We start from the raw sequence: 27,819 nt of genomic DNA, 5'->3' as shown, positions 1-27,819 counted from the left end.
TAAAATGTTGGATTTTAGTCTCTTGAATCAACCTGAACTTCAGAGTTGACTTGTTTAATTCCATCCCTTTGTGAGCTGTCTGTCCACAAGGACCTTCTGGGATGTTGCGAGCCGAACCGAACATCGTGCCAGAGACACAGACTTGAGGGCAGAGGATTATAAAACGGTGTCGGTGGTGGGATGGTGTGTTTACGCGCTGGCACTTTGCAGCATAAATTAGCATGGGACAGGAAGCGCAGCGCTCGGCATAACACCTCGCCCACCCACAGCCTGCGGCGGTGACTCCCTGACACTGGAGACAGAGTCAGAGATGCAGGGCCTGCCAGGGTTAGCGGTTAGTGCTAATGCTAGTTGCGTTCTTCACTGCAGCAGTACCAGGAACTCAACAGCAACTTGAAAGGCAACGCCACATCCCTTTTTGGCAGGATTGTGTTTTTCTCTGTTACAAAATTCATTTTTAAAGACGATCAAAGGTTAGGTCCTCTCAGAGTAAGCATTTCAGCACTTTGGGAGAGCTGCAGTGAAAGCTGTGAGGAGATCTTTGTCCATGTCCTTTAAGGAGACAGGATTAGCATGCAGAGAAAGAGAATGGGCACCTGTGGTACATTGCCCTGAGACATCTGGTCATCTCTTACTGCCAAAGGGAGGGGGAAGATCACTCAAAACAGAATTTATTTTTATTTAAATCCATCGTTCAAGGCAACTCATTAGACTGTGCATGTTTACGACGAGGGAACGACCATTCTCCTTCCAGACTCATATTAAACATTGTCACGCCCTGGCCTTAGTATTCTTTGTTTTCTTTATTATTTTAGTTAGGTCAGGGTGTGACATGGGTTTTGTAGTGTCCAGGGTGATTGTAAGGTTTAGGGGGTTTATTTAGAGTAGTTGGGTTTATGTTTAGTATAGTTGTCTAGCAGTGTCTATGTTGTGTGTAGTTGTCTAGGAAAGTCTATGGTTGCCTGAATGGGTTCCCAATTAGAGACAGCTGGTTTCTGTTGTCTCTGATTGGGAGCCATATTTAGGGTAGCCATAGGCTTTAGTTTGTTGTGGGGAATTGTCTATGGTGAACGTTTGTAGCCTGTGTGTGTGTGTGTGTGTGTGTGTGTGTGTGTGTGTGTGTGTGTGTGTGTGTGTGTGTGTGTGCACTACGTTTATAGCTTCACGGTCGTTTATTTGTTTTGTTAGTTTGTAAGTGTTTTGTTTCGTTTTGCCTTCTTCTATAATAAAAGGAAGATGGCTTATTTTCCACATGCTGCGTTTTGGTCCGTCTCTCCTCCACACGATCGTGACAAACATCTCCAATCCAAAATCAAATCTAGAATCGGCTTTCTATTTCGCAACAAAGCCTCCTTCACTCACGCCGGGAAACTTACCCTAGTAAAACTGACTATCCTACCGATCCTCGACTTCGGCGATGTCATCTACAAAATAGCTTCCAATACTCTACTCAGCAAACTAGATGCAGTTTATCATAGTGCCATCCGTTTTGTTACTAAAACACCTTATACCACCCACCACTGCGACCTGTATGCTCTAGTCGGCTTGCCCTCGCTACATATTCGTCGCCAGACCCACTGGCTCCAGGTCATCTATAAGTCCATGCTAGGTAAAGCTTCCCCATTATCTCAGTTCACTGGTCACGATAACAACACCCACCCGTAGCACGCGCTCCAGCAGGTATATCTCACTGATCATTCCCAAAGCCAACACCTCATTTGGCCGCCTTTCCTTCCAGTTCTCTGCTGCCTGTGACTGGAACGAATTGCAAAAATCGCTGAAGTTGGAGACTTTTATTTCCCTCACCAACTTTAAACATCAGCTATCCAAGCAGCTAACTGATCGCTGCAGCTGTACATAGTCCATCTGTAAATAGCCCACCCAATCTCCCTACCTCATCCCCATACTGTTTTTATTTTTTTACTTTTCTGCTCTTTTGCACAAGATCATCTGATGATTTATCACTCCAGTGTTAATCTGCTAAATTGTAATTATTCGCTCCTATGGCCTATTTATTGCCTACCTCCTCATGCCTTTTGCACACAATGTATATAGACTCTTTTTTTTCCTACTGTGTTATTGACTTGTTTATTGTTTACTCCATGTGTAACTCTCTGTTGTTGTCTGTTCACACTGCTATGCTTTATCTTGGCCAGGTCGCAGTTGTAAATGAGAACTTGTTCTCAACTAGCCTACCTGGTTAAATAAAGGTAAAAATAAATAAATAACTGATGCTCCCCACTGAGTCTGCACTGTGTCACTCTAAGTTAGCCATTTAGTTGCTATCTATTAGCCCTGGGTGATACGCTGAATAAGTCGTCTAGCGCTTAAAGTTTTGAAATGTTTACTAACACTGGTGAACTGACCCACTCTCTCTATCACTGCAGTTTAATAAATGGATTCAGACCTCGTGTCAGGAAATATTTAGTAGTTGAAGCACGGATGTGTCCCAAAACCCATTCAAATTGTGAGCAATACATTTCCACTTTCTGTTGAATTTCATATCTTACGTAAACTAAACGCTATCGTGACAAATTCATGGTTACGGCTGGGATTTAGATTTGTTTGACCCTCGCGTCGCATGTGTATGCGTAAGAAAGATTGAGAAGGTGAGGAAAGCACAGTGAACAGTGCTAGTGTGAGTCTGAAAGTGTGTTGAATAAAGATGATCAGCTCAGTTGTGTTCTACAGGTGAGCCGGTTACCTGTGGAGAGCTGTGGCCAGTACACCACCTGTAAAACCTGTCTGGGGTCTGGAGACCCCCACTGTGGATGGTGTGTACTTCACAACAAGTAAGTGGCTCACTTTACATATCTATCTTCTCTGTGGGTAGATTCATTTATTGGGAAAACAAATAGCGTGGTTGTTTTAGTGTGATCAAGTTGCCTCAGTCGATACCAACTATATGAGAATGAATTGATTCCTGAACGGCTGCATGCATTTCCAAGGTGACATTTTGATACCAATCAAAGGGAGAATAAAATGGGCTCTGTTAAACATCGGGAGGCCAGGTGCTGTTGGAAAGTAACAGTAATACATCCTGTACATTCTGAACTTTTAATGGACCACTGAGAGGTTCGGGGTTCAGCCAAACTAGTGGGAAAGCTGCCTGCTGTCACCCAGTCCACCTGGTCCGCTCCAGTCCGCTCCACACAGGAAGTGACAGGTGACAGCTGCCCCAAATGTGCTCCATCCTGTTGACCCTTTTGGGCTGACCCTTAGGCAGCAGCTGGTAGGTCGGAGCTCAGGAAATGTCTGGATATTGCTGGCCCTCTGCCACTCCTCCCTCACTCCCTCACTTGTCATCAGGCACATTTTTCCTCCAGTCCCACTGTAAATGAATTGGCTGGGAACATCATGAGAGAGTGCTGTTTCCTGTCACAGGGGAGAAGGGGAGCCTGCGAAGGGGAAGCATGTGTGGCTGTATAGTGTACCCTTTATCGAGTGTAATGGCCGCAGTATGGAGGGGCTTTCTCTGACATAGGCCATGATTCATGGAAAAACAAAGTAACTCTAAAGGTAGGGAAATAAAAGGGGACAGGATATTGAAGCACATGCCTTTTAAACAGCAAGCCATTGGTTTTATATGAATTATAGAAAGTCCTGAAATTGTTTCATTCTGTGACATTTCTCACACCAAGGCCTGGTGTCAGCAGTCCAATATTTCCCCTGTGTTGCATATCTAGATAATGTTCAGAGGGAGATTAAAATATTTTTCTGAGCCTAGGACCTCAATGACGACCATTGTGGAATTTTCATTCAGTCCTTTATCAAGATAACAATATTTAATTAAGATTAGAATCTGGGACTGATAATGGAATATTTTGCATAGATTTTTTGCCAAACTAGTTTGAAAATGATATTTCTCTGCATAGCAATGCAGTATTCCGCGCAAATGTTTTTTTTACACAAACTTGTGACAACCACTGCACAGCACAATTAGTGTGAGATCAGGCAAAGTGATGAGAAGATTGAATGGCTAAATTGTGCCCGATTCACATGTCAAACCTCTGTTCCTCTCTGGTGAAGCGACATCCCAGAGTGACACAATCATCTTCTATTTCCATCCTCTCCGGTTCGGCACCTTTATGGCTTCAACCTGCTGTCTGTCTGTCAGGCTGTCTGTCTGTCTGTCTGTCAGGCTGTCTGTCTGTCTGTTAGGCTGTCTGTCAGGCTGTCTGTCTGTCTGTCTGGCTGTCTGTCTGTCTGTTAGGCTGTCTGTCTGTCTGTCTGTCAGGCTGTCTGTCTGTCAGGCTATGTCAGTCTGTCTGTCAGGCTGTCTGTCTGTCAGGCTATGTCAGTCTGTCTGTCAGGCTATCTGTCTGTTAGGCTCTCTGTTTTTTCTGTCACTGTCTGTCTGTCTACTTGAACCTCTCTGATGCTTAAACAGAGAAAGAAAGGGTTGTTGATTGAGTCAGATTGAGATGGGTGACATTCATGCAGGCCAGGCAACCTCAGACTGCTCATTTATATACAGGAGGTAGCTCAAATTACTCCAATGACTCGCTTCCATGGACCACAATGGGCATCTCCTATTCAAGCCCAGTCAATGAGCCACGTTTTCAGACAGCACACACTTTACTTGGTGCTTAACTTTAGATTGTGTTTCATTTTTTCGGGTTTCTGACCGGACTACTAAAACTCAATGTGGTTTCTTCAATATATTCGATATGACCTTTTCTAGGCCAGTGGATGTAGTCACAGGTCCTGAAATTAAACTAATAATATACTGACTTTTGTAAAGCATACTGACCTTTATGATGTTGGTTATTTTTGAGTCCTGTGGGGATATAGTTTTTTTGACCATGAGGTAGCTACTTCAGTGGAATTACATTAAACAATAATGCCAGAGGGGGTGTGGTCCAACTGCCTGACATTGCCAAGGTGTGGCCGTTTCTCTCTCAGGCTGATACAGAAATATTTTATTTCAAACAGGCTTGACTACTGTAATACTCTCCTGGTCTACCCAAGAAAGCCATTGATCAACTGTAAAACATACAGAATGCTGCAGCACGGGTACTGACCAAGACCAGACGGAGAGCACATATTACACCGGTTTTAAAGTCTCTGCACTGGCTGCCTGTGAGTTTCAGAATTCATTTTAGGATTCTTCTGTTGGTTTTTAAATGAATCCACGATTGTGCACCCCAACACATCAGACATGTTTTTAAGTTCTGTACCCAGTAGGTCCCTCAGGTCCTCTGGCCTTTTAACTATCCCAAAGTCTAGGACCAAGAGGCATGGAGAGGCAGCCTTATAACTATCCCAAAGTCTAGGACCAAGAGGCATGGAGAGGCAGCCTTATAACTATCCCAAAGTCTAGGACCAAGAGGCATGGAGAGGCAGCCTTATAACTATCCCAAAGTCTAGGACCAAGAGGCATGGAGAGGCAGCCTTATAACTATCCCAAAGTCTAGGACCAAGAGGCATGGAGAGGCAGCCTTATAACTATCCCAGTCTAGGACCAAGAGGCATGGAGAGACAGCCTTATAACTATCCCAGTCTAGGACCAAGAGGCATGGAGAGGCAGCCTTATAACTATCCCAGTCTAGGACCAAGAGGCATGGAGAGGCAGCCTTTAGTTACTACAGTAGGACCCCAGCCTCTGGAACAGCCTGACAGAGAACCTGAGGGGGGCCCAAACTGTAGAAATATTTCACAGAGATCTTAAAACACATCTTTTTAGCTTTGATTTTCCTCAGGGTGCTTTTTAGTTGTTCAGTTTGTGTCATTCTTTAGTTTTTTGTGGAGTAAATATTTCAGCTTTTATTTCATTGTTTTTAATTTATTTAATTTCCTGTAAAGCACGTTGCATTGCATTCCATGTCTGTATAAATAAAGCTCTATAAAATGTGCTGTATAAATAAAGCTTGGTTTGGTATATGGCCAATATACCAAGGCTAAGGGCTGTTCTTAGGCACAAAGTGGAGTGCCTGGATACAGCCTTGAGCCGTGGTATATTGGCCATATGCCACAAACCCCTGAGGTGCCTTATTGCTATTATAAAGTGGTTACCAGTATAATTACAACAGTAAACAAGTTTTTTGTGTCATAGCCATGGTATATTGTCTGATTTACCACGGCATTCAGCCAATCAACATCCAGGACCCAAACGACCTGGTTTATAATTCAGTGTTTACCACAGATGTCTGCAATGGCCCCATTCACCTCCTTGCTCTCATTTCACGGATAGAGAGCTTTATTTTGGTACGTCGATGTGACATAACTCTCAAGACCTCATTTACATCACTTATCAATTTGAATGCACTGCCTGATTTATGACTTTTCATATGAAAGCTGTGGTGGGTATCACCATGTGCTCCTCTGATCTGTAATATCTACAGTTATCAAAGCACTTATCGCTTGTCGTGTTACTGTCTTGACACATATGGGAGTGATGCTCCGAAAAAGGATTCAGGGAAATTTGGGGGGTTGTTAAATCTTAATTCTTAATCTGTGTTGCCAGAGCTCCCCTTCCCTTGGGAAGATGGGTTGCCATGAGCGATGGCTCTTCAAAAAAAAAACACTCTGGATTGGGAGACTAGCTTTGACCTGCTTCCTTTCTTTTACCTGTTGTTGCCTGGGCTTTGTCTGCTATTCCCCCAAGGCTCTTTAGCCTCTAGCCATCATGTTAGTGGAGCCAGGGTAGAGGAGGGGAAAAAACTAAGTGCACCCTGGGAAATGGTCTGTGTCCATGGCAACAACAGGAAACTGGAAGATGGACTTGCAGTGTGATTCAAATCAGGCTTATTTTGTGTATTTCTCTGCTACTGTATCTGTTGAGGGGGCCACTTTTTAGAGTGTCTCGTGGCATTTATCTTGTGCAAACACCCCTTACTCAAGATATACTTCGTTAATGTTCTATAAACGATGAAAGCACACCGTGAAATGACAGCACGCCATCATATGTCAGTATCTGTTCAGTTATTAATGTATGGTAAAAGATGTACCTCTGCCTTCATTTAAATATAACTGGGATTGTCAGCGTATTCTTTTAATTAGAGCAACTTTTATTACATGAAACTATCATTTGCAATGTTTGCTGTTTTGACGAAAGCCTTTCTTTAATACAGCATTTGCAGAACCCAAATGCACATTCTGAACAGGTCTTTGAGGGACGGTGTTTCAGATTAACATGGTTGAAGGTTATAGTAGAAAGGCCAGTAAAAAAGCTGGCGATAAGTGACTGTCCTGTCAATATGGTTTCACCTCTTCAGCAGACTTGATCGTCTCTTGTGTCGTCTTTCTCACTAATCAAAGTCAAATAGATAATTAACCCAGACCCTTAGTGGCAGTTACGGCCCCACCCTCCACAATATCAATTAATGTGCTCAATTGATCCTTGATCCTGTCTCTGTGTCCAAGTGCTTCCCAGTTAAACCCGACACTCCCATTTTAATTATGTAATGCCATTATTATTAGATCATTTACATGTGTTACGAAAGGCTTTTTTCATCTGCTTTGTCCAATTAATCATTTGAACAAGGTGAAACTCTGCCTTTTAGAGTCAGAATCAACAGGCAGCTCGAAGCATAATGTGGTTTAGACTATCGTGTGAACATATATCCTTGGATTCATTTGACTTTGAGGATACTGAATGAGGGCAGGGTAATAGAATTTGTGAAACCTGAAATGGTGAATTGCCATAAGGAATGACTCAATATGAACTGAGAAAAAAAAGGGAAAAAAAGAGAGCTGTTCTCTAGTTGAAATGAAGTGATATGCTCACATTAACCCTTTCTCTTAGGTTAATGTGACCGCCCAATGTCCCGATTCTCGGGCCTTTAGCACCTCGCTACATTCTCCTCTGACAGTTTATAGCCCTATTTCACGTGATCATATATTACAGAGGCCTCCTCACCTGCTAATTGAAGATGTGGTGAGTCCATTTTGTCCCCACAGAGAACAGAAGATGAACCTCACTAATGCAGGTCCTTGAGCCCCTGGCTTTCTCAGAGAGAGAGAGAGAGAGAGAGAGAGATTCACCCACCCCAGGTGGACAACGTTTCACCATAAATCACATATCTGCCTTTCCACTAGGAAGAGGCCTGCAGTGTAATTGAATGAAATCTAATTTCTGGGAACTGAAGGAGAATATATGACAAAGCAACAGAAAGAATCCCAGTGATCTGAATGGTTGGTGGCTTGTGAGGAGACAAACCACAGTTCCACTTACTGTACAGAGAACAGTCTTGTCTGGTGCTAGGCCCTGCATTTTTAATTAAGCCTACCCCCATTCTGTCCCCAGACATATGGCTTTAATTAGAAGTAAACAAATCATTAATGGTGTGTTGCGTCTTGGGTGAAAAACAGCTCTGGAACTTCAGCGGCTTCTTAATTCTTTTAGAAGTGGTTCCTCTAAAGGAAAATAAAATAACTTTCCTTCTGCAGACGATCCAGATTCAATTATCACACGCTTCAGTTGAATGGTAACCTTCAAATCACCATTTCTGCTTCACTGCTTCTGCTTTCTCACATTTAATAGCTTGTATAATATAAGTAGGCATGTGATACATTTCAGGCTTGTTTTTCTTGTCAGAACTTTTTTCTTCATTTTTCCTCATTTTCCATTGATGTTTATTTTTCCTTATATTACATTTTCATCACTTTATAGTATTTGATGTAATAGTTTTTGGTGATGGTGTTAATGGAGATTATAGGGAAGTAGTGCTGTCATCCTCGACCCTGTTCTATCTGATACTCTGCTTTGCTCTGTCTGTCTCGATGTGAGATGATCCCTAGTCGTGTGCAGTAATATCCAGTGGCTTATTGGACTTTGTAAAAAGGACAGGGCTGGTTGGTGCGTAAGCAGGAGTTTTTATTGGTGATAATCCTCAGCCACTTTCAGTGCAGCTGTCAAGCTTAAAGGAAAACTCCATCCAAAAGCTATCTTTTGGTATTTGTATCATTAGTCCATTTTTGATATAGTCCCAAAATGTTTTGGATGTCAGCAATCAAGTCATCAAGATATATAACTTTCAAAATACAGAAATACAGTCTGTATGACTATTGAAACGAAACCAGAAAATAGATTTGGGGGTGGAATTTTCCTTTAAAGCGGCAATCAGCAGTTGAAACAATAAAAAAGTGTTGACCCGCCACTGTTTCGCTAAAAAGCTGAGGAATGGGGCTGGAGAAATACAACCATTCTGAAATTCATAAACAGAGCTATTGATGAAAGGACTGACCATCCATGATATCAAAATTATATATTTGAGTCTCTACAGTGCTTGTTTACATTTACATTGTTTACAATCATTGGAGTATATATATATATATATTTTGGGTTCTGATGGGGTATGACAGTTGAACTAAGCTCATGAGGCATTTGCAATTTATATTCTTCAAGATTCAATGGGTTTATATAATTGGTTTATAAGTTAATATATGAATGTAGCGAAATGCAGATCGCCCCTTTAACCACTACACTGACAGTAACGCCATGTCTAACAAATGTGTTGCTGTTATAAATGTTTTAATATCAGGCTGCTCCTTAGAATCTGTTTGGAGAAAAAGAAGACATTTTCTTCCACAGCAGAAAATAGCAGGTTTAAAACTTCTTTGAGCGGAGATCCCGCTAGCGGGATCAAATTCCACAACATCCGGTGAAATCGGAGCGCGCCAAATTCAAAATCCAAAATCGTAATATTAAACATTCATGAAAATACAAGTGTCATACAAGATTCTTTAGCGTAGAATCTTGGTAATCGAACTGCATTGTCAGATTTCAAAAAGGCTTTACGGCGAAAGCATAGCATTCGATTGTCTAAGGACAGCACCTCAAATTAGCATATTTTCCAAACCAGCACAGGCGTCACGAAATAACAAATAGCGATAAAATAAATCACTTACTTTTGAATATCTTCCTCTGTTTGCAACCCCAAGGGTCCCAGCTACATAATAAATGGTCGTTTTGTTCGATAAAGTCCTTCTTTATATCCGAAAAACGCCATTTAGTTGGCACCATTGAATTCAATAATCCAGTCCTTCAACATGCATACAAAAGATTCCAAAAAGTTACCAGCAAAGTTCATCCAAACGAGTCAAACAATGTTTTTTATTCATCCTCAGGTTGTCTAATGTCTAAATAAACAATAATATTTCAGACAGAGATTACTATGTTCAATAGCAAAGGAAAAGAAGGAAGAGCGCGCCCACGTTCACACACGCAAAAAGACTACTTTTGCCCCGGCACTCAACTTTGAACAACTACAAATACATCTTCATTTAAAAAACAAAAAACAAGCCTAAAACCTTGTATAAAGACTGTTGACATCTACTGGAAGCCATAGGAACTGCAATCTGGGAGGCGGAAATTTGGTCTTTCAATAGCATTGCATTGGAAGTCATTCTGAGCTCCCCCAAAAAAATTCCGGGTGTATTCTGCTTGAGTTTTCCCCTATTATATCAATTATGTTATACTCACAGACATTATTTTAACAGTTTTAGAAACTTCAGAGTGCTTTCTATCCAATTCTACCAATTATATATATATACTAGCTTCTGGGCCTGAGTAACAGGCAGTTTACTTTGGGCACGTCAGACAGGCAGAAATTCAGGAAATTAGCCTTACTCGCAGAGAGGTTAAAATAAAACCGCAATGAGAGAGAGAATGGCTGCTATGTGGCATTAACCTGATCATTAACCTGAGATGTTCTGGCTTCAATAGGAATATATGAAACAGTTGTTTGCAATAATCCATGTGGTCCTGTATGGCTCAGTTGGTAGAGCATGGCACGTGGGTTCGATTCCCGGGGCCACCCGTAGGTAAATGTATGCACGGACGACTGTAAGTCGCTTTGGATAAAATCTGTCACATGGAATGACGCTGGAGAGACGAAACAGGTATGGGGAGTAAATCATTTAATAAATAACGAACAGGAACAGCGTCAGCATACAAGAAAATAAAGACAAAAAACAATCAGAGCGGGAGCAGACATGACAAAAATCGTCTGCTAAACGGCATATATTATTATTATATACAGTTGAAGTCGGAAGTTTACATACACTTAGGTTGGAGTCATTAAAACTTGTTTTTCAACCACTCCACAAATGTCTTGTTAACAAACTATAGTTTTGGCAAGTCGGTTAGGACATCTACTTTGTGCAAGACACAAGTAAGTTTTCCAACTATTGTTTACAGACAGATTATTTCACTTATAATTCACTGTATCACAAATCCAGTGGGTCAGAAGTTTACATACACTGAGTTGACTGTGATTTAAACAGTTTGGAAAATTCAAGAAAATTATGTCATGGCTTTAGAAGCTTCTGATAGGCTAATTGACATCGTTTGAGTCAATTGGAGGTGTACCTGTGGATGTATTTCAAGGCCTACCTTCAAACTCAGTGCCTCTTTGCTTGACATCATTGGAAAATCAAAAGAAATCAGCCAATACCTCCACAGTCCGGTTCATCCTTGGAAGCAATTTCCAAACGCCTGAAGGTACCACGTTCATCTGTACAAACAATAGTACGCAAGTATAAACACCATGGGACCATGCAGCCGTCATACCGCTCAGGAAGGAGACGCATTCTGTTTCCAAGAGATGAACGTACTTTGGTGCGAAAAGTGCAAATCAATCCCAGAACAACAGCAAAGGACCCTGTGAAGATGCTGGAGGAAACAGGTACAAAAGTATCTATATCCACAGTGAAACGAGTCGTAACCTGAAAGGCCGCTCAGCAAGGAAGAAGCCACTGCTTCAAAACCGCCATAAAAAAGCCAGACTATGGTTTGCAACTGCACATGGGGACAAAGATTGTACTTTTTGGAGAAATGTCCTCTGGTCTGATGAAACAAAAATAGAACTGTTTGGCCATAATGACCATCGTTATGTTTGGAGGGAAAAGGGGGAGGCTTGCAAGCCGAAGAACACCATCCCAACCGTGACGCACGGGGGTGGCAGCATCATGTTGTGGGGTTGCTTTGCTACAGGAGGGACTGGTGCACTTCACAAAATAAATGTCATTATGAGGGAGGAAAATTATGGGGATTCATTGAAGCAACATCTCAAGACATCAGTCAGGAAGTTAAAGCTTGGTCGCAAATGGGTCTTCCAATTGGACAATGACCCCAAGCATACTTCCAAAGTTGAGGCAAAATGGCTTAAGGACAACAAAGTCAAGGTCTTGGAGTGGCCATCACAAAGCCCTGACCTCAATCCTTTAGAAAATTTGTGGGCTGAACTGAAAGAGCGTGTGCGAGTAAGGAGGCCTACAAACCTGACTCAGTTACACCAGCTCTGTCAGGAGGAATGGGCCAAAATGCACCCGACTTATTGTGGGAAGCTTGTGGAAGGCTTCCCAAAACGTTTGACCCAAGTTAAACAATTTAAAGGCGATGCTACCAAATACTAATTGAGTGTATGTACACTCCTGACCCACTGGGAATGTGATGAAAGAAATAAAAGCTGAAATAAATCATTCTCTATTCTATTATTCTGACATTTCACATCCTTAAAATAAAGTGGTGATCCTAACTGACCTAAGACAGGTAATTTTTACTAGGATTAAATGTCAGGAATTGTGAAAAACTGAGTTTAAATGTATTTGGCTAAGGTGTATGTAAACATCCGACATCAACTGTACTATCCAGACCCCGATGGGTCAATTATCAGAATAAAAGTTTCTGCTATGCAGCATTAAGCTCGACAATCGGGAAGTTGGTTACAAAAACAACTTTGAACTCAGCTTGGCTCAGCATATTTCAAATGTAGTACTTTTTAAAATATTTTCATATATTTTCCTAAATGTGTGTTCATGATATACACTGGTATTATTTGTGTGCTTCTGCTCATACCCAACCTGCTCACTGAGGCCAACTCAGTCATTTGTTACACCTAAAGCTTATTCCTGAAGTTATCAATTTGTCCCAGATTCCCAGTGCTCTGTTGGACAATGGAGTGCATGGATTTTTACCCAGTAATACGGCTGTGTACTGTACTGGGCTGAATGTTACCCAGTAATACGGCTGTGTACTGTACTGAGCTGAATGTTGCCCGGTAATACGGCTGTGTACTGTACTGAGCTGAATGTTACCCAGTAATACGGCTGTGTACTGTACTGAGCTGAATGTTGCCTGGTAATACGGCTGTGTACTGTACTGAGCTGAATGTTACCCAGTAATACGGCTGTGTACTGTACTGGGCTGAATGTTACCCAGTAATACGGCTGTGTACTGTACTGAGCTGAATGTTACCCGGTAATACGGCTGTGTACTGTACTGAGCTGAATGTTACCCGGTAATACGGCTGTGTACTGTACTGGGCTGAATGTTGCCCGGTAATACGGCTGTGTACTGTACTGAGCTGAATGTTACCCAGTAATACGGCTGTGTACTGTACTGAGCTGAATGTTACCCAGTAATACGGCTGTGTACTGTACTGGGCTGAATGTTACCCAGTAATACGGCTGTGTACTGTACTGAGCTGAATGTTGCCCAGTAATACGGCTGTGTACTGTACTGAGCTGAATGTTACCCAGTAATACGGCTGTGTACTGTACTGAGCTGAATGTTGCCCGGTAATACGGCTGTGTACTGTACTGAGCTGAATGTTACCCAGTAATACGGCTGTGTACTGTACTGAGCTGAATGTTACCCAGTAATACGGCTGTGTACTGTACTGAGCTGAATGTTACCCGGTAATACGGCTGTGTACTGTACTGAGCTGAATGTTACCCAGTAATACAGCTGTGTACTGTACTGAGCTGAATGTTACCCAGTAATACGGCTGTGTACTGTACTGAGCTGAATGTTACCCGGTAATACGGCTGTGTACTGTACTGAGCTGAATGTTACCCGGTAATACGGCTGTGTACTGTACTGAGCTGAATGTTACCCAGTAATACGGCTGTGTACTGTACTGAGCTGAATGTTACCCGGTAATACGGCTGTGTACTGTACTGAGCTGAATGTTGCCCGGTAATACGGCTGTGTACTGTATTGAGCTGACATTTAAGTAGTAGAACAGCATGTAATGTTGTGATCATTATTGACCCCTGACCTCATTGTGTTTCCTCCCAGGTGTTCCAGACAGGAGGCCTGTGAGAAGTGGGCCGAGCCGCAGCATTTCAACACAGAGCTAGATCACTGTGTGGACATTAGTGTCACACCTAACAACATATCTGTGACCTCTACGTCCACTCAGGTAATTACAGGCTGTAAAAAAAAAAAAAAAAAAAAAAAAAAAAAAAAAAAAAACCTGTGAGAACACCAGAGAAAAACACGACGGTAGCTTATCACTGCACGGCGCTAGCTAAACACAACGCTATTTAATCACAACACAACGCTATTTAATCACAACACAACGCTATTTAATCACAATACAACGCTATTTAATCACAACACAACGCTATTTAATCACAACACAACGCTATTTAATCACAACACAACGCTATTTAATCACAACACAACGCTATTTAATCACAACACAACGCTATTTAATCACAACATGACACTAGCTAATCACAACACGATGCTATTTAATCACAACACAACGCTATTTAATCACAACATGACACTAGCTAATCACAACACAACGCTATTTAATCACAACACAACGCTATTTAATCACAACACAACGCTATTTAATCACAACACGATGCTATTTAATCACAACACGACACCAGCTAATCACAACACGACGCTCGCTAATCACAACACGAAACTCGCTAATCACAACACGACGCTCGCTAATCACAACACTATGCTAGCTAATCACAACATGACACTAGCTAATCACAACACGACGCTAGCTAATCACAACACGATGCTAGCTAATCACAACATGACCAATATGGAGCTGGCTTATTATTAACCTGTCATTGCAGATTTCTGGTTTAGGATACGCAGAGGGATGACTCTAATATACTGCCTCTCTCTCCCTCCCTCTCTCCCCCACTCTCGCTCTCCCTTTCTCTTCCTCCCTCTCTCTCTCCCTCCCTCCCTTTCTCTCTATCTCACCCTCCCTCTTTCTCTCACCTCTCCTCCCTCCAGCTGAGTGTGAGAGTGATCAACGTGCCCAGCCTGTCAGCCGGGGTGACATGTGTGTTTGAGGAGCTGACAGAGAGCCCAGGGGAGGTACTGGCCAAGGGGCAGGTCCTCTGTATGTCCCCCTCCCTCAGAGATGTCCCCTCCCTCACACAGGGATACGGTAAGGCTTCTATCAGAGACTAATATAAATCTAGTTCACATTCAGTGTTATAAAATAATGTGCTAGATATTGAGTGATAATATGTTTCTATTTTCTGATGATCATATTTATCACTATGTGTGAAATTAGCTCTATCGTTCCATACAGCTTTGTGGGTTGTATTATGTCAACTAGTGGTGACGACAGCTGCAATGTGTCTGAAATACACCAGGTTGTAGTTGTTCGGAGCCATGTGAACATGGGCCTTAATGTGTTTTCGAAAAATTAGGAAAAACAACTGAACGCTCTTACCGGATGGACTGATGGATGGGAACCTGAAAAGTGCAGTAGCTCATTTTTTGTTCCATTAGTAGCAGTTATTGAAAGTCCACTGGAAATGTTTTGCCAATTATCTTGAAGTCAAGCCTACAGGTATAATTGGACTAGCAGCAGAGATGTGGCCTGTTTGTAGGGTTCTGTTTTGGACCATAAGTGCACTTCTCTTGCTAATGGAAATGGTAGATAAAAGACAGGAGCAATCAGACATTTTTATCAACATCTACATTATTGAATTAGACAGAAGAACATTCTTTTTCTGGGGTATAGCACCTGGAATGGGACTGATAATGGTTTCAGAGCCTCTAGGCTGTCTGGTTTACTGTGAGTCTTCTCTTTATTCCAGGGGACAAGAGAGTGCTAAAGCTTTCCCTGAAGTCCAAGGAGACAGGGCACAAATTCATCACCACTGACTTCATCTACTACAACTGCAGCGTGCTCCAGTCGTAAGTATCTATCTACCATGATCTCTCATCTCTCTGAGGACGAGAGGAAAAACAGAGGAGCTTTCAGTGAAGTAACATATTGATTGGTTCTGTCCGTCACTTGAAATTCTTTGATGATTTCTGCCGGGCTGTGTAGCCACCTCAGTGTAGAAGAGAGGCTTGACAGATAACAGGTGCACTATGTTTGGAACGTGGATGTCGTCATGCGTTTGTTCCTTGTCAAGTTGTTTAAATGATGCTATGAAAATAGATGGCATAAAGTCATGTTTATTGTCAATATTTTCAATGAGTTTCAGAAACCGGAACAGAGACATAGACAGGTAGAAGGGACAGAGAAATGGACAGGTACTAGGGACAGAAATGGACAGGTACACGAGACAGAGAAATGGACAGGTAGAAGGGACAGAGAAATGGACAGGTACTAGGGAAAGACAAATGGACAGGAAGAAGGGACAGAGAAATGGACAGGTACACGAGACAGAGAAATGGACAGGTAGAAGGGACAGAGAAATGGACAGGTACTAGGGAAAGACAAATGGACAGGAAGAAGGGACAGAGAAATGGACAGGTACACGAGACAGAGAAATGGACAGGTAGAAGGGACAGAGAAATGGACAATTTGTGCTACAGGATGCACATTTTTGTTTGAAAAAGCTAGCCTTTGCTTTCCTAACTGACTGTGTATATTGGTTCCTAACTTCCCTGAAAAGTTGCATATCGCGGGGGCTATTCGATGCTAATGCAGTACTCCACAGAATGTTTTTGTGCTGGTCAAGACCAGTCAAGTCTGGAGTGAACCAAGGGCTATATCTGTTCATAGTTCTACATTTTTTGAATGGGGCATGCTTATTTAAGATGGTGAGGAAGGCACTTTTAAAGAATAACCAGGCATCCTCTAGTGACGGGGTGAGGTCAATGTCCTTCCAGGATACCCGGGCCAGGTCGATTAGAAAGGCCTACGAGACAGAGAAATGGACAGGTAGAAGGGACAGAGAAATGGACAATTTGTGCTACAGGATGCACATTTTTGTTTGAAAAAGCTAGCCTTTGCTTTCCTAACTGACTGTGTATATTGGTTCCTAACTTCCCTGAAAAGTTGCATATCGCGGGGGCTATTCGATGCTAATGCAGTACTCCACAGAATGTTTTTGTGCTGGTCAAGACCAGTCAAGTCTGGAGTGAACCAAGGGCTATATCTGTTCATAGTTCTACATTTTTTGAATGGGGCATGCTTATTTAAGATGGTGAGGAAGGCACTTTTAAAGAATAACCAGGCATCCTCTAGTGACGGGGTGAGGTCAATGTCCTTCCAGGATACCCGGGCCAGGTCGATTAGAAAGGCCTGCTCGCTGAAGTGTTTTAGGGAGCGTTTGACAGTGATGAGGGCTGGTCGTTTGACCGCAGACCCATTACTGATGCAGGCAATGAGGCAGTGATCACTGAGACCCTGGTTGAAGACAGCAGAGGTGTATTTAGTTGGTCAGGATGATATCTATGAGGGTGCCCGTGTTTACGGATTTGGGGTTGTACCTGGTAGGTTCCTTGATAATTTGTGTGAGATTGTTGGCATCTACCCTAGATTGTAGGACGGCCAGGGTGTTAAGCATATCCCAGTTTAGGTCACCTGACAGTACGAACTCTGAAGATAAATGGGAGGCAATCAATTCACATATGGAGTCCAGGGTACAGCTGGGGGCTGAGGGGGTCTGTAACAAGCGGTTTCAGTGAGAGACCTATTTCTGGAAAGGTGGCTTTTTAATCTCTCTTTTTGATCTCTGCAGTATATTGCGACTCTGCCCCCTTTGGCAGTTCTATCTTAGTGGAAAATGTTGTAGTTGGGGATGGAAATTTCTGAATTTTTGGTGGCCTTCCTAAGCCAGCATTCAGACACGGCTAGGACATCAGGGTTGGCGGAGTGTGCTAAAGCAGGGAATCAAACCAACTTAGGGAGGAGGCTTCTGATGTTAACATGCATGAAACCAAGGCTTTTACGGTTACAGAAGTCAACAAATGATAGCGCCTGGGGAATAGGTGTAGAACTGGGGGATACAGGGCCTGGGTTAACCTCTACATCACCAGAGGAACAGAGGAGGAGTAGGATAAGGGTACTTCTAAAGGCTATAAGAACTGGTCGTCTAGTGCGTTGGGAACAGAGAATAAAAGGAGCAGATTTCTGGGCGTGGTAGGATAGATTCAGGGCATAATGTACAGGCAAGGGTATGGTAGGATGTGAGTACAGTGGAGGTAAACCTATGCGTTGAGTGACGATGAGAGGTTTCGTCTCTGGTGGCACCAGTTAAGGCAGGTGAGGTCTCTGCATGTGTGGGGGGTGGGACAAAAGAGCTATCTAAGGCAAGGTGAGCGGGACTGAGGGCTCTACAGTGAAATAAAACAATAAGAACTAACCGAGACAACAGTAGGCATATTGACATTAGAGAGAGATGCATAAAGCAACAACGGGTAAATGGCGATGAATGGGCAGAGCGGGTCAGTTAGGTACATACAGGACCTGAGTTCAAGGCTGGGACCGACAGATAAACAAAATGAGGTACCGTGTTATTGAAACAGTCCAGGGGCATCAGCTGTTTAGCCGAGTGATCATAGGGTCCAAAGAATAGCCATAGGTGAGTCAAGGAGCCGTTCAGTAGTCAGTACTACACTAGGCGAGCGGAAGACACGGTATTTAGAAAGCTAGCGGGCCGGGGCAAGAAGATGGGTCTTCGGCGACATCACAATGGAAAAGCCTGTTGAGACCACATCGGGCGATTACGTCGGCAGACCAGTCGTAATGGATCGGCGGGGCTCCGTGTCGACAATAAAGGGTCCAGGCCAATTGGCAAAAGAGGTATTGTAGCCCTAGAATTAGCTGGTATATGGGCCTAGCTCAGGCTAACTGGTGCTTGCTTCGGACAGAGGCGTTAGCTAACAGTAGCCATTCGGTAGCAGCTAGCTAGCTGCGATGATCCGGTGTAATGATCCAGAGCGGCTGGAATCCGGTGATGTGGTAGAGAGAAGCAGTCCGATATGCTCTGGGTTGATATTGTGAAGACAGGCATGTATTGTCCGAGCAAAAGCTGGCGGTGTCCAAGCTAAAGGTGAAGACCGCTGTGGTCTAGCTGTGGCTAACAAAGACTAGTAGCTAGTTAGCTGATGGAGGTTCCAGTTATAAGAAATAAAAATAGCAGATCCGTACCACATTGGGTGAGGCGGGTTGCAGGAAAGTATATTTAGTTCGTAGATAAAAAGTGAGATTAAAATGTATACGAGAAAAAAAGAAAAAAACAGCTATTTACACAGGATAAGACAAAGCCAAACACAACACACGTCTGACTGCTACGCCATCTTGGAATCATCACTAAACACATGCTTCGTTTGCAAATGATGTCTGAGTGTTGGAGCGTGCCCCTGGCTATCAGTAAAAATACATTTTAAAAAGGGTGCCGTCTGGTTTTCTTAAAATAAGGAATTTTAAATGATTTATACTTTTATTTAAACTATTTTAGCAATAACATTTACTTTTGATACTTAAGTTTATTTAAAACCAAATACTTTGACTTTTACTCAAATATGACAATTGGGTACTTTTTCCACCACTGCTAGTGACACTGCTATGTCCTCTTCCACTTTCCATGTTATCCATCATACGACCACTGGACACAGGACCAGATAACATCCAGGACAGGCTGGCCAGATGTTGCTAGCTAATATGATTTGAGATGACCCTGGTCTATAACAGTAGCAGCAGCAGTCTCATGCAGGGTAGGGGCCAGGCAGGGCAGGGTAGGGTAGGGTAGTGCAGGTCCAGGCAGACATCCAGACCACAGCTTTGCTGAGGCAGAACAATGGGACTGCATCTCTCCGAGGATCAGTCAGAGCCCCTTGCTCAGAGCCTCTTGCTGGCTTCAGCTTCAGCACGGAGCTCCATGCCAAGGTCTCGTCTTTCTTCTGTTCTGTTTGTGGAGCAACGCCGTTTTACTGGCATATGTGCGCATTTGCACTTCAGCACTGAGTCGATGGCGTGGGTGTGAGAGTTTCTTTTTCTCAACATGGAGGAGTGTATGTCATGGAGTATCATTCTGAATATTGCCATTGTTTTTAAATTAGCGTGACGCCTCACAGTTTAACATGAAGACGTTAACACAGAAAAAGCAAAGACGTATCGGTGGTCTGGCAACTTCACTCTTCATCACATCCAAACATGCAAAAAATTATTTGTTTGCAGCTAAATGAATGGGTTTTTATGTCAGAGAATAACATGTCCTTGTCGGCTGACAGAATGCATACACAACAATGAATTCTCTAGTGTAAGGAAGCAGGGCAACATAATCCATGCAGGGCTCGCCAGTTGCCATAGCAACCTAGCAGAGGCCTACCTTGCCAGAGCGGTCTGCCTGAAGCCTATGCCAGATTTCCTCTTTTCACTAAAGCCCTGTGGGAGCATTTAGCCCTTGAATTGTTTCCCCCTCTGGTGTTTGCTGGCGGACAGCGCTCACTCACCCCAGCCCTGCTACGTTGGCACCCATTTTCTTCTCAAAAAAATGATTTAGCAACCCAGCCGTAAGAGCTGCTTCCCATCTTCTGGAATAATGGCCACCTGTAAATGTGAAGGACGTTAGCTCTGAAACTAGGGTCTGACTGATTATACACTTTTACCAAATCATCCCCTGGCATTTTAGGCATTTCAGAACAAAGGCTATATTTTGTAAGACATTATGAAATCTCTGGGATACCTTTTGAATTGTCTCATGTCACCCCAGCATCACCTCCCAGTTCTCCCCTTCCTGTCTTCATTATTTACCTGATGCTCCAAAGGCATTCACATTTGGTAGAAACCCTGTCAGATCGACACATTTTGTCACTCAGAAACAAGCTCCAACTAGCCAATGTTAACACTGGTTTCCGCACACACCAGTCCAATAGGCTACTGAGTCGACTTCCAAGCAATGATGTTAGGAAGGATACTCCCTTCATTAGTGGTTCAGGTTTTGGCTGTGCTGTGTTTCTCAGGCTTCACTGAAATTAGACCAAAGTGAATTTATGGAGTTTTTACCCCCGATGCAGCATATTGCATATTTTAGTCAAGACATGCTGATCTACACACAGTATCTACAGTAGATCTCGTCCTCCTGCAGTGGAAGACAGCACTGTACCATGCAGCCTACAGCCTGCAATACTCATAGCTCTCCTATTAAAGCGGGCATTAACATTCCCTTTCCATAAGTTAGGTGTACTGACTCTACTGACAGCTACTTTATTGAGGAAAAATGTACTTTCTATGCCTGTGATATGTGGTTAAGATGAACACGCTAACTGTAAATCACTGTGGATAAGAGAGTCTACTAAATGACTCAAATGTCAAATATAAAATGTGTACTATATGTCTGGAGCAGGCGTTGTAAATCTCCATGAATACACTGACTCAAAACATCGTATTAACATGGCCAACGTATAGCCAGCCTGCCGGATAAAAAATGCTTTGGTATTATTCTCCAGGTGTATATGTGGCTTGCCTCTGAAATGCTTTTTGTTATTCCCCCACCAACAGGGAGGCAGCAGCTCAGCATTCTGCTGTCAGAGATTATACAGTACAGTGTAGCATAGGAGTGAGTATGAGCAGACTGCTGAGACCCTCCGAAGGGGATTTGAACCTCCAGGGGAAGGATATGATTAGTATGGGACAAAGTACAGGTGCCTCACGCTGCTCAGAATGCAAACAGCTTCAGAGCGGAGGGGTGGAGGGGTGACGGGGTGGAGGGGAATGCAGACAGGGTCAGAATGAGAGTGGAACGAGGGTTGAAGGAAAATCGCCTGTTATTCTGTCGTCCTCCAATGTGTTGAGAGTCTGACCTCAGCCTGTGCTGCTTATCGTTGAGGTTAGACAGTGTCAGTAGTTGATGGTTAGACAGTGTCAGTAGTTGATGGTTAGACAGTGTCAGTAGTTGATGGTTGGACAGTGTCAGTAGTTGATGGTTGGACAGTGTCAGTAGTTGATGGTTAGACAGTGTCAGTAGTTGATGGTTAGACAGTGTCAGTAGTTGATGGTTAGACAGGGTCAGTAGTTGATGGTTAGACAGTGTCAGTAGTTGATGGTTAGACAGTGTCAGTAGTTGATGGTTAGACAGTGTCAGTAGTTGATGGTTAGACAGTGTCAGTAGTTGATGGTTAGACAGTGTCAGTAGTTGATGGTTAGACAGTGTCAGTAGTTGATGGTTAGACAGTGTCAGTAGTTGATGGTTAGACAGTGTCAGTAGTTGATGGTTGGACAGTGTCAGTAGTTGATGGTTAAACAGTGTCAGTAGTTGATGGTTAGACAGTGTCAGTAGTTGATGGTTAGACAGTGTCAGTAGTTGATGGTTAGACAGTGTCAGTAGTTGATGGTTAGACAGTGTCCGTAGTTGATGGTTGGACAGTGTCAGTAGTTGATGGTTAGACAGTGTCAGTAGTTGATGGTTAGACAATGTCAGTAGTTGATGGTTAGACAGTGTCAGTAGTTGATGGTTAGACAGTGTCCGTAGTTGATGGTTGGACAGTGTCAGTAGTTGATGGTTAGACAGTGTCAGTAGTTGATGGTTAGACAGTGTCAGTAGTTGATGGTTAGACAGTGTCAGTAGTTGATGGTTAGACAGTGTCAGTAGTTGATGGTTAGACAGTGTCAGTAGTTGATGGTTAGACAGTGTCGTAGTTGATGGTTAGACAGTGTCAGTAGTTGATGGTTAGACAGTGTCAGTAGTTGATGGTTGGACAGTGTCAGTAGTTGATGGTTGGACAGTGTCAGTAGTTGATGGTTGGACAGTGTCAGTAGTTGATGGTTAGACAGTGTCAGTAGTTGATGGTTAGACAGTGTCAGTAGTTGATAGTTGGACAGTGTCAGTAGTTGATGGTTGGACAGTGTCAGTAGTTGATGGTTGGACAGTGTCAGTAGTTGATGGTTAGACAGTGTCAGTAGTTGATGGTTAGACAGTGTCAGTAGTTGATGGTTAGACAGTGTCTGTAGTTGATGGTTAGACAGTGTCAGTAGTTGATGGTTGGACAGTGTCAGTAGTTGATGGTTGGACAGTGTCAGTAGTTGATGGTTAGACAGTGTCAGTAGTTGATGGTTGGACAGTGTCAGTAGTTGATGGTTAGACAGGGTCAGTAGTTGATGGTTAGACAGTGTCAGTAGTTGATGGTTAGACAGGGTCAGTAGTTGATGGTTAGACAGTGTCAGTAGTTGATGGTTAGACAGGGTCAGTAGTTGATGGTTAGACAGTGTCAGTAGTTGATGGTTAGACAGTGTCAGTAGTTGATGGTTAGACAGTGTCAGTAGTTGATGGTTAGACAGTGTCAGTAGTTGATGGTTAGACAGTGTCAGTAGTTGATGGTTAGACAGTGTCAGTAGTTGATGGTTAGACAGTGTCAGTAGTTGATGGTTAGACAGTGTCAGTAGTTGATGGTTAGACAGTGTCAGTAGTTGATGGTTAGACAGTGTCAGTAGTTGATGGTTAGACAGTGTCAGTAGTTGATGGTTAGACAGTGTCAGTAGTTGATGGTTAGACAGTGTCAGTAGTTGATGGTTAGACAGTGTCAGTAGTTGATGGTTAGACAGTGTCAGTAGTTGATGGTTGGACAGTGTCAGTAGTTGATGGTTGGACAGTGTCAGTAGTTGATGGTTAGACAGTGTCAGTAGTTGATGGTTGGACAGTGTCAGTAGTTGATGGTTAGACAGTGTCAGTAGTTGATGGTTAGACAGTGTCAGTAGTTGATGGTTGGACAGTGTCAGTAGTTGATGGTTAGACAGTGTCAGTAGTTGATGGTTAGACAGTGTCAGTAGTTGATGGTTAGACAGTGTCAGTCATCACAGGTGTTTCATGCTCCTTAGATGCATTGTCTCATCAGAATCATAATTTTGATTGCAGCTGAAACAGCGTTTTAGGGCTCTAATGAATTGCTCATTTCTAATTGAAAGTCAGCTAGAAGATGATGCTAACCTTGCCCAGTGTTCCTGCAGGCTTACCAGCCTGTTTCTGCTTCAAAGCAGCAGAGCTTGATGACATATTGGATCCCTTTTGTCAAAGTCAGGCTGTTTAATCTGAGAGCTCACACTCTCCCCCTTCTCTCCCCAGGTGCACCTCATGCGTGAGCAGCCCCTTCCCCTGCAACTGGTGTAAATACCGCCACATCTGCACCAACAACCTGGCTGAGTGCTCCTTCCAGGAGGGACGCGTCAGCAGCGTGGAGGTAAGAGACTATACTGCCCACACAGACAATAATGAATAGCCAGCTCACAGCAGACTGAACACAGGATGAGACCGCCAGGGTGACAGGAGGTGTGTCCGTGGAGCTGCCTGCCTGGTTCTGTTATTCACAGGATCTCAGCGATGCGGTCCTTTACAGCCCGTGGAGAATCCAACCTGGTCATGACCCCGTGAACCTGGGTCAGGCTGACCCCATTATCTAACACAGCTATCCCATTGTTTTGTGTGTGATTCACTACAGCTGGAACCATTTAGGATACCTAGTCAGTTGCCTAACTGAATGTATCAGAGAGGTGTGAGGGGGGCTGCCTTAATCAACATCCACGTCTTCGGCGCCCGGGGAACAGTGGGTTAATTGCCTTGCTCAGGGGCAGAACGACAGATTTTTACCTTGTCAGCTCGGGGATTCGATCCAGCAACCTTCCTGTTACTGGCCCAACACTCTTTCATTGTCTGCATTGTTCAGAAGCCAGCTACTGCTGGGACCCATTTTCTGCAGTGTTCAGGAGCTAGCTACTGCTGGGACCCATTTTCTGCAGTGTTCAGGAGCTAGCTACTGCTGGGACCCATTGTCTGCACTGTTCAGGAGCTAGCTACTGCTGGGACCCATTGTCTGCAGTGTTCAGGAGCTAGCTACTGCTGGGACCCATTGTCTGCAGTGTTCAGGAGCTAGCTACTGCTGGGACCCATTGTCTGCAGTGTTCAGGAGCTAGCTACTGCTGGGACCCATTTTCTGCACTGTTCAGGAGCTAGCTACTGCTGGGACCCATTGTCTGCAGTGTTCAGGAGCTAGCTACTGCTGGGACCCATTGTCTGCAGTGTTCAGGAGCTAGCTACTGCTGGGACCCATTTTCTGCACTGTTCAGGAGCTAGCTACTGCTGGGACCCATTTTCTGCACTGTTCAGGAGCTAGCTACTGCTGGGACCCATTTTCTGCACTGTTCAGGAACTAGCTTCTTGGAGTGGTCTCAAAGTCCCATTCAGTCCTAAACTTGGCATTCTTTGTCGTATTGAACCATAGACATGTTGTTCTCCGATTTAAAAAATAGCTAATGTAATTTCCTTTTGTTTATATGCTGGCACTTTAAGATGGGCAAACTTGGTTAACAAGGAGCTTGTGCTATAGTGTGGTATAAGAATTCTCCTCAAAGTGAATATAACAGGAAACCTGTTCGATCACCATGCACTGTAAAATCATTCTGGCTGTGGATATGAAGGATATCAACACATTAACATCAACATGCCAGAGGATATACTGATTGAACTTGCTCTGCTGGGAGTTTACCTCATATTTCAAATTGAATTCTCCTTTTCCACTAAAATCATTATAAACACTGACAACTAAAATATTGTGTTATTGTTGTTAGTGTTATGCTGATTAATAATAATAATAAAAAATGAACCCGAAAGGTTATTCGAGGAACTATTGAAGGGGGTTCTTCAAAGAACTTTTAGAGGTTCCCCCACAGTTTAAATTTGAAGAACCCCTAAAGGATACTCCAGAAATCTAGTGTACTGTGTGATTTTTTTCTCTCCATGGTACCTCACAATATTTGGTCCAGTGTGTTATTTGATGTTTTATATAAAAATCTTTGTCTGTCTCTGCTCATTCCCCAATGTCCCTGAGAGCACTAAACCATCCAACTTGGCCAAATGATGGTTTAGTGACAGAGAGTGACACCAGAGTAATTGGGCTTACAAAAGGCTGCATCTCATAATGGCTTTGCATCAATCCTACCCTTCTCAGTACACATTGATTACACACTTGACTGCGCCACAGACCAGCTGAGAAGCCCAGGCTCAGACTTTACTGCAATGGGTTTTTTTCAGCAAGTGATGTTCAGAACCAGGCTCAGGAGTGACTGGGGGTAGGGGAGAGAAGTGCTGTTCAGAACCAAGCTCAGGAGTGACTGGGGGTAGGGGAGAGAAGGGATGGTCAGAACCAAGCTCAGGAGTGACTGGGGGTAGAGGAGAGAAGGGATGGTCAGAACCAAGCTCAGGAGTGACTGGGGGTAGGGGAGAGAAGTGCTGTTCAGAACCAAGCTCAGGAGTGACTGGGGGTAGGGGAGAGAAGGGATGGTCAGAACCAAGCTCAGGAGTGACTGGGGGTAGAGGAGAGAAGGGATGGTCAGAACCAAGCTCAGGAGTGACTGGGGGTAGGGGAGAGAAGGGATGTTCAGAACCAAGCTCAGGAGTGACTGGGGGTAGGGGAGAGAAGGGATGGTCAGAACCAAGCTCAGGAGTGACTGGGGGTAGGGGAGAGAATGGATGTTCAGAACCAAGCTCAGGAGTGACTGGGGGTAGAGGAGAGAAGGGATGGTCAGAACCAAGCTCAGGAGTGACTGGGGGTAGGGGAGAGAAGGGATGGTCAGAACCAAGCTCAGGAGTGACTGGGGTAGAGGAGAGAAGGGATGGTCAGAACCAAGCTCAGGAGTGACTGGGGGTAGAGGAGAGAAGGGATGTTCAGAACCAAGCTCAGGAGTGACTGGGGGTAGGGGAGAGAATGGATGTTCAGAACCAAGCTCAGGAGTGACTGGGGGTAGAGGAGAGAAGGGATGTTCAGAACCAGGCTTAGGAGTGACTGGGGGTAGGGGAGAGAAGTGATGCTCAGAACCAAGCTCGGGTGTGACTGGGGGTAGGGGAGAGAAGGGATGGTCAGAACCAAGCTCAGGAGTGACTGGGGGTAGGGGAGAGAAGTGCTGTTCAGAACTAAGCTCAGGAGTGACTGGGGGTAGGGGAGAGAAGTGATGCTCAGAACCAAGCTCAGGTGTGACTGGGGGTAGGGGAGAGAAGTGCTGTTCAGAACTAAGCTCAGGAGTGACTGGGGGTAGAGGAGAGAACGGATATTAAGAGAAAAGAGGAGCAGCGTCCCTTTGTAACAGGGGGGTGGAAACACGCACCCTTCGGCTTTTGGCACATTAGAATTTCACGCTTAACTGAACATCAAAGAGATCCCTTATCTGGCCTTATCAGACAGAGGCAGCAGGGTGGGCAGGGCCTACCCGTCACAGCCTCCCCCAGCCTCGCCAGACTCCTTGCCCCCCAGTTCCACGATTGACAATCTCCTTATTTCACCCGAAAAAAAGGAATTACTCAGCGAAAAAGAGTGACTCATGCACTGTTGATACTGGAGGGGGAATATGTTGGAGAAGCAGGCCAGGATAGTCTCCTCTTCCTCTGCTCCCACAGAGAAACAAAGGTTGATTCACAAAGGAGCACACATATCATGGGAGGATTTTAGAAGTAGGCTTGGACTGGTATGCTGCGATTCAACAAGTTCACTGTCATTTGCTGTTAAGTAAAGCCAGGGGGAAGAAACCATTTTGATGTGGGCCGGCTGGCTGCCAGAGTTTTTCTTCTTAGTCTATTATTCAACTGATAGTGTTTCTGTACAGTGATCAATGTGTCGATTGTCCAGGTTTGAAGTGTCTTTATCTCTGTGTCTGTGTGCATATGCGTGTCTGTCTGTGTGCGTATGCGTGTCTGTCTGTGTGCGTATGCGTGTCTGTCTGTCTGTCTGTGTGTGTGCGTGTGTGTGTGTGTGTGCGTGTGTGCGTGTGTGTGTGTGTGTGTGTGTGTGTGTGTGTGTGTGTGTGTGTGTGTGTGTGTGTGTGTGTGTGTGTGTGTGTGTGTGTGTGTGTGTGTGTGTGTGTGTGTGTGTGTGTGTGT

General features: G+C 43.9%; 1 protein-coding gene across 3 annotated transcripts in view; it reads left to right on the top strand.

Moving 5' to 3' along the window:
* LOC139542967 (plexin A3-like) overlaps positions 1-27,819 on the top strand; it is a 174,115-nt gene that overhangs the window by 72,732 nt on the left and 73,564 nt on the right. For all 3 annotated transcript variants that reach the window (XM_071348993.1, XM_071348994.1, XM_071348992.1), the window contains exons 5-9: positions 2,692-2,792; positions 14,027-14,150; positions 14,999-15,155; positions 15,817-15,916; positions 24,019-24,133. In XM_071348993.1, the coding sequence (XP_071205094.1) occupies positions 2,692-2,792; positions 14,027-14,150; positions 14,999-15,155; positions 15,817-15,916; positions 24,019-24,133 (597 nt within the window). The remainder of the gene's footprint in view (positions 1-2,691; positions 2,793-14,026; positions 14,151-14,998; positions 15,156-15,816; positions 15,917-24,018; positions 24,134-27,819) is intronic.

This window comes from Salvelinus alpinus, chromosome 17 (genome assembly GCF_045679555.1).
Source record: "Salvelinus alpinus chromosome 17, SLU_Salpinus.1, whole genome shotgun sequence".
Classification (NCBI taxonomy): domain Eukaryota; kingdom Metazoa; phylum Chordata; class Actinopteri; order Salmoniformes; family Salmonidae; genus Salvelinus; species Salvelinus alpinus.
Note: the sequence above shows the minus strand (reverse complement) of the source record. Positions and strands in the feature narration are given on the sequence as shown.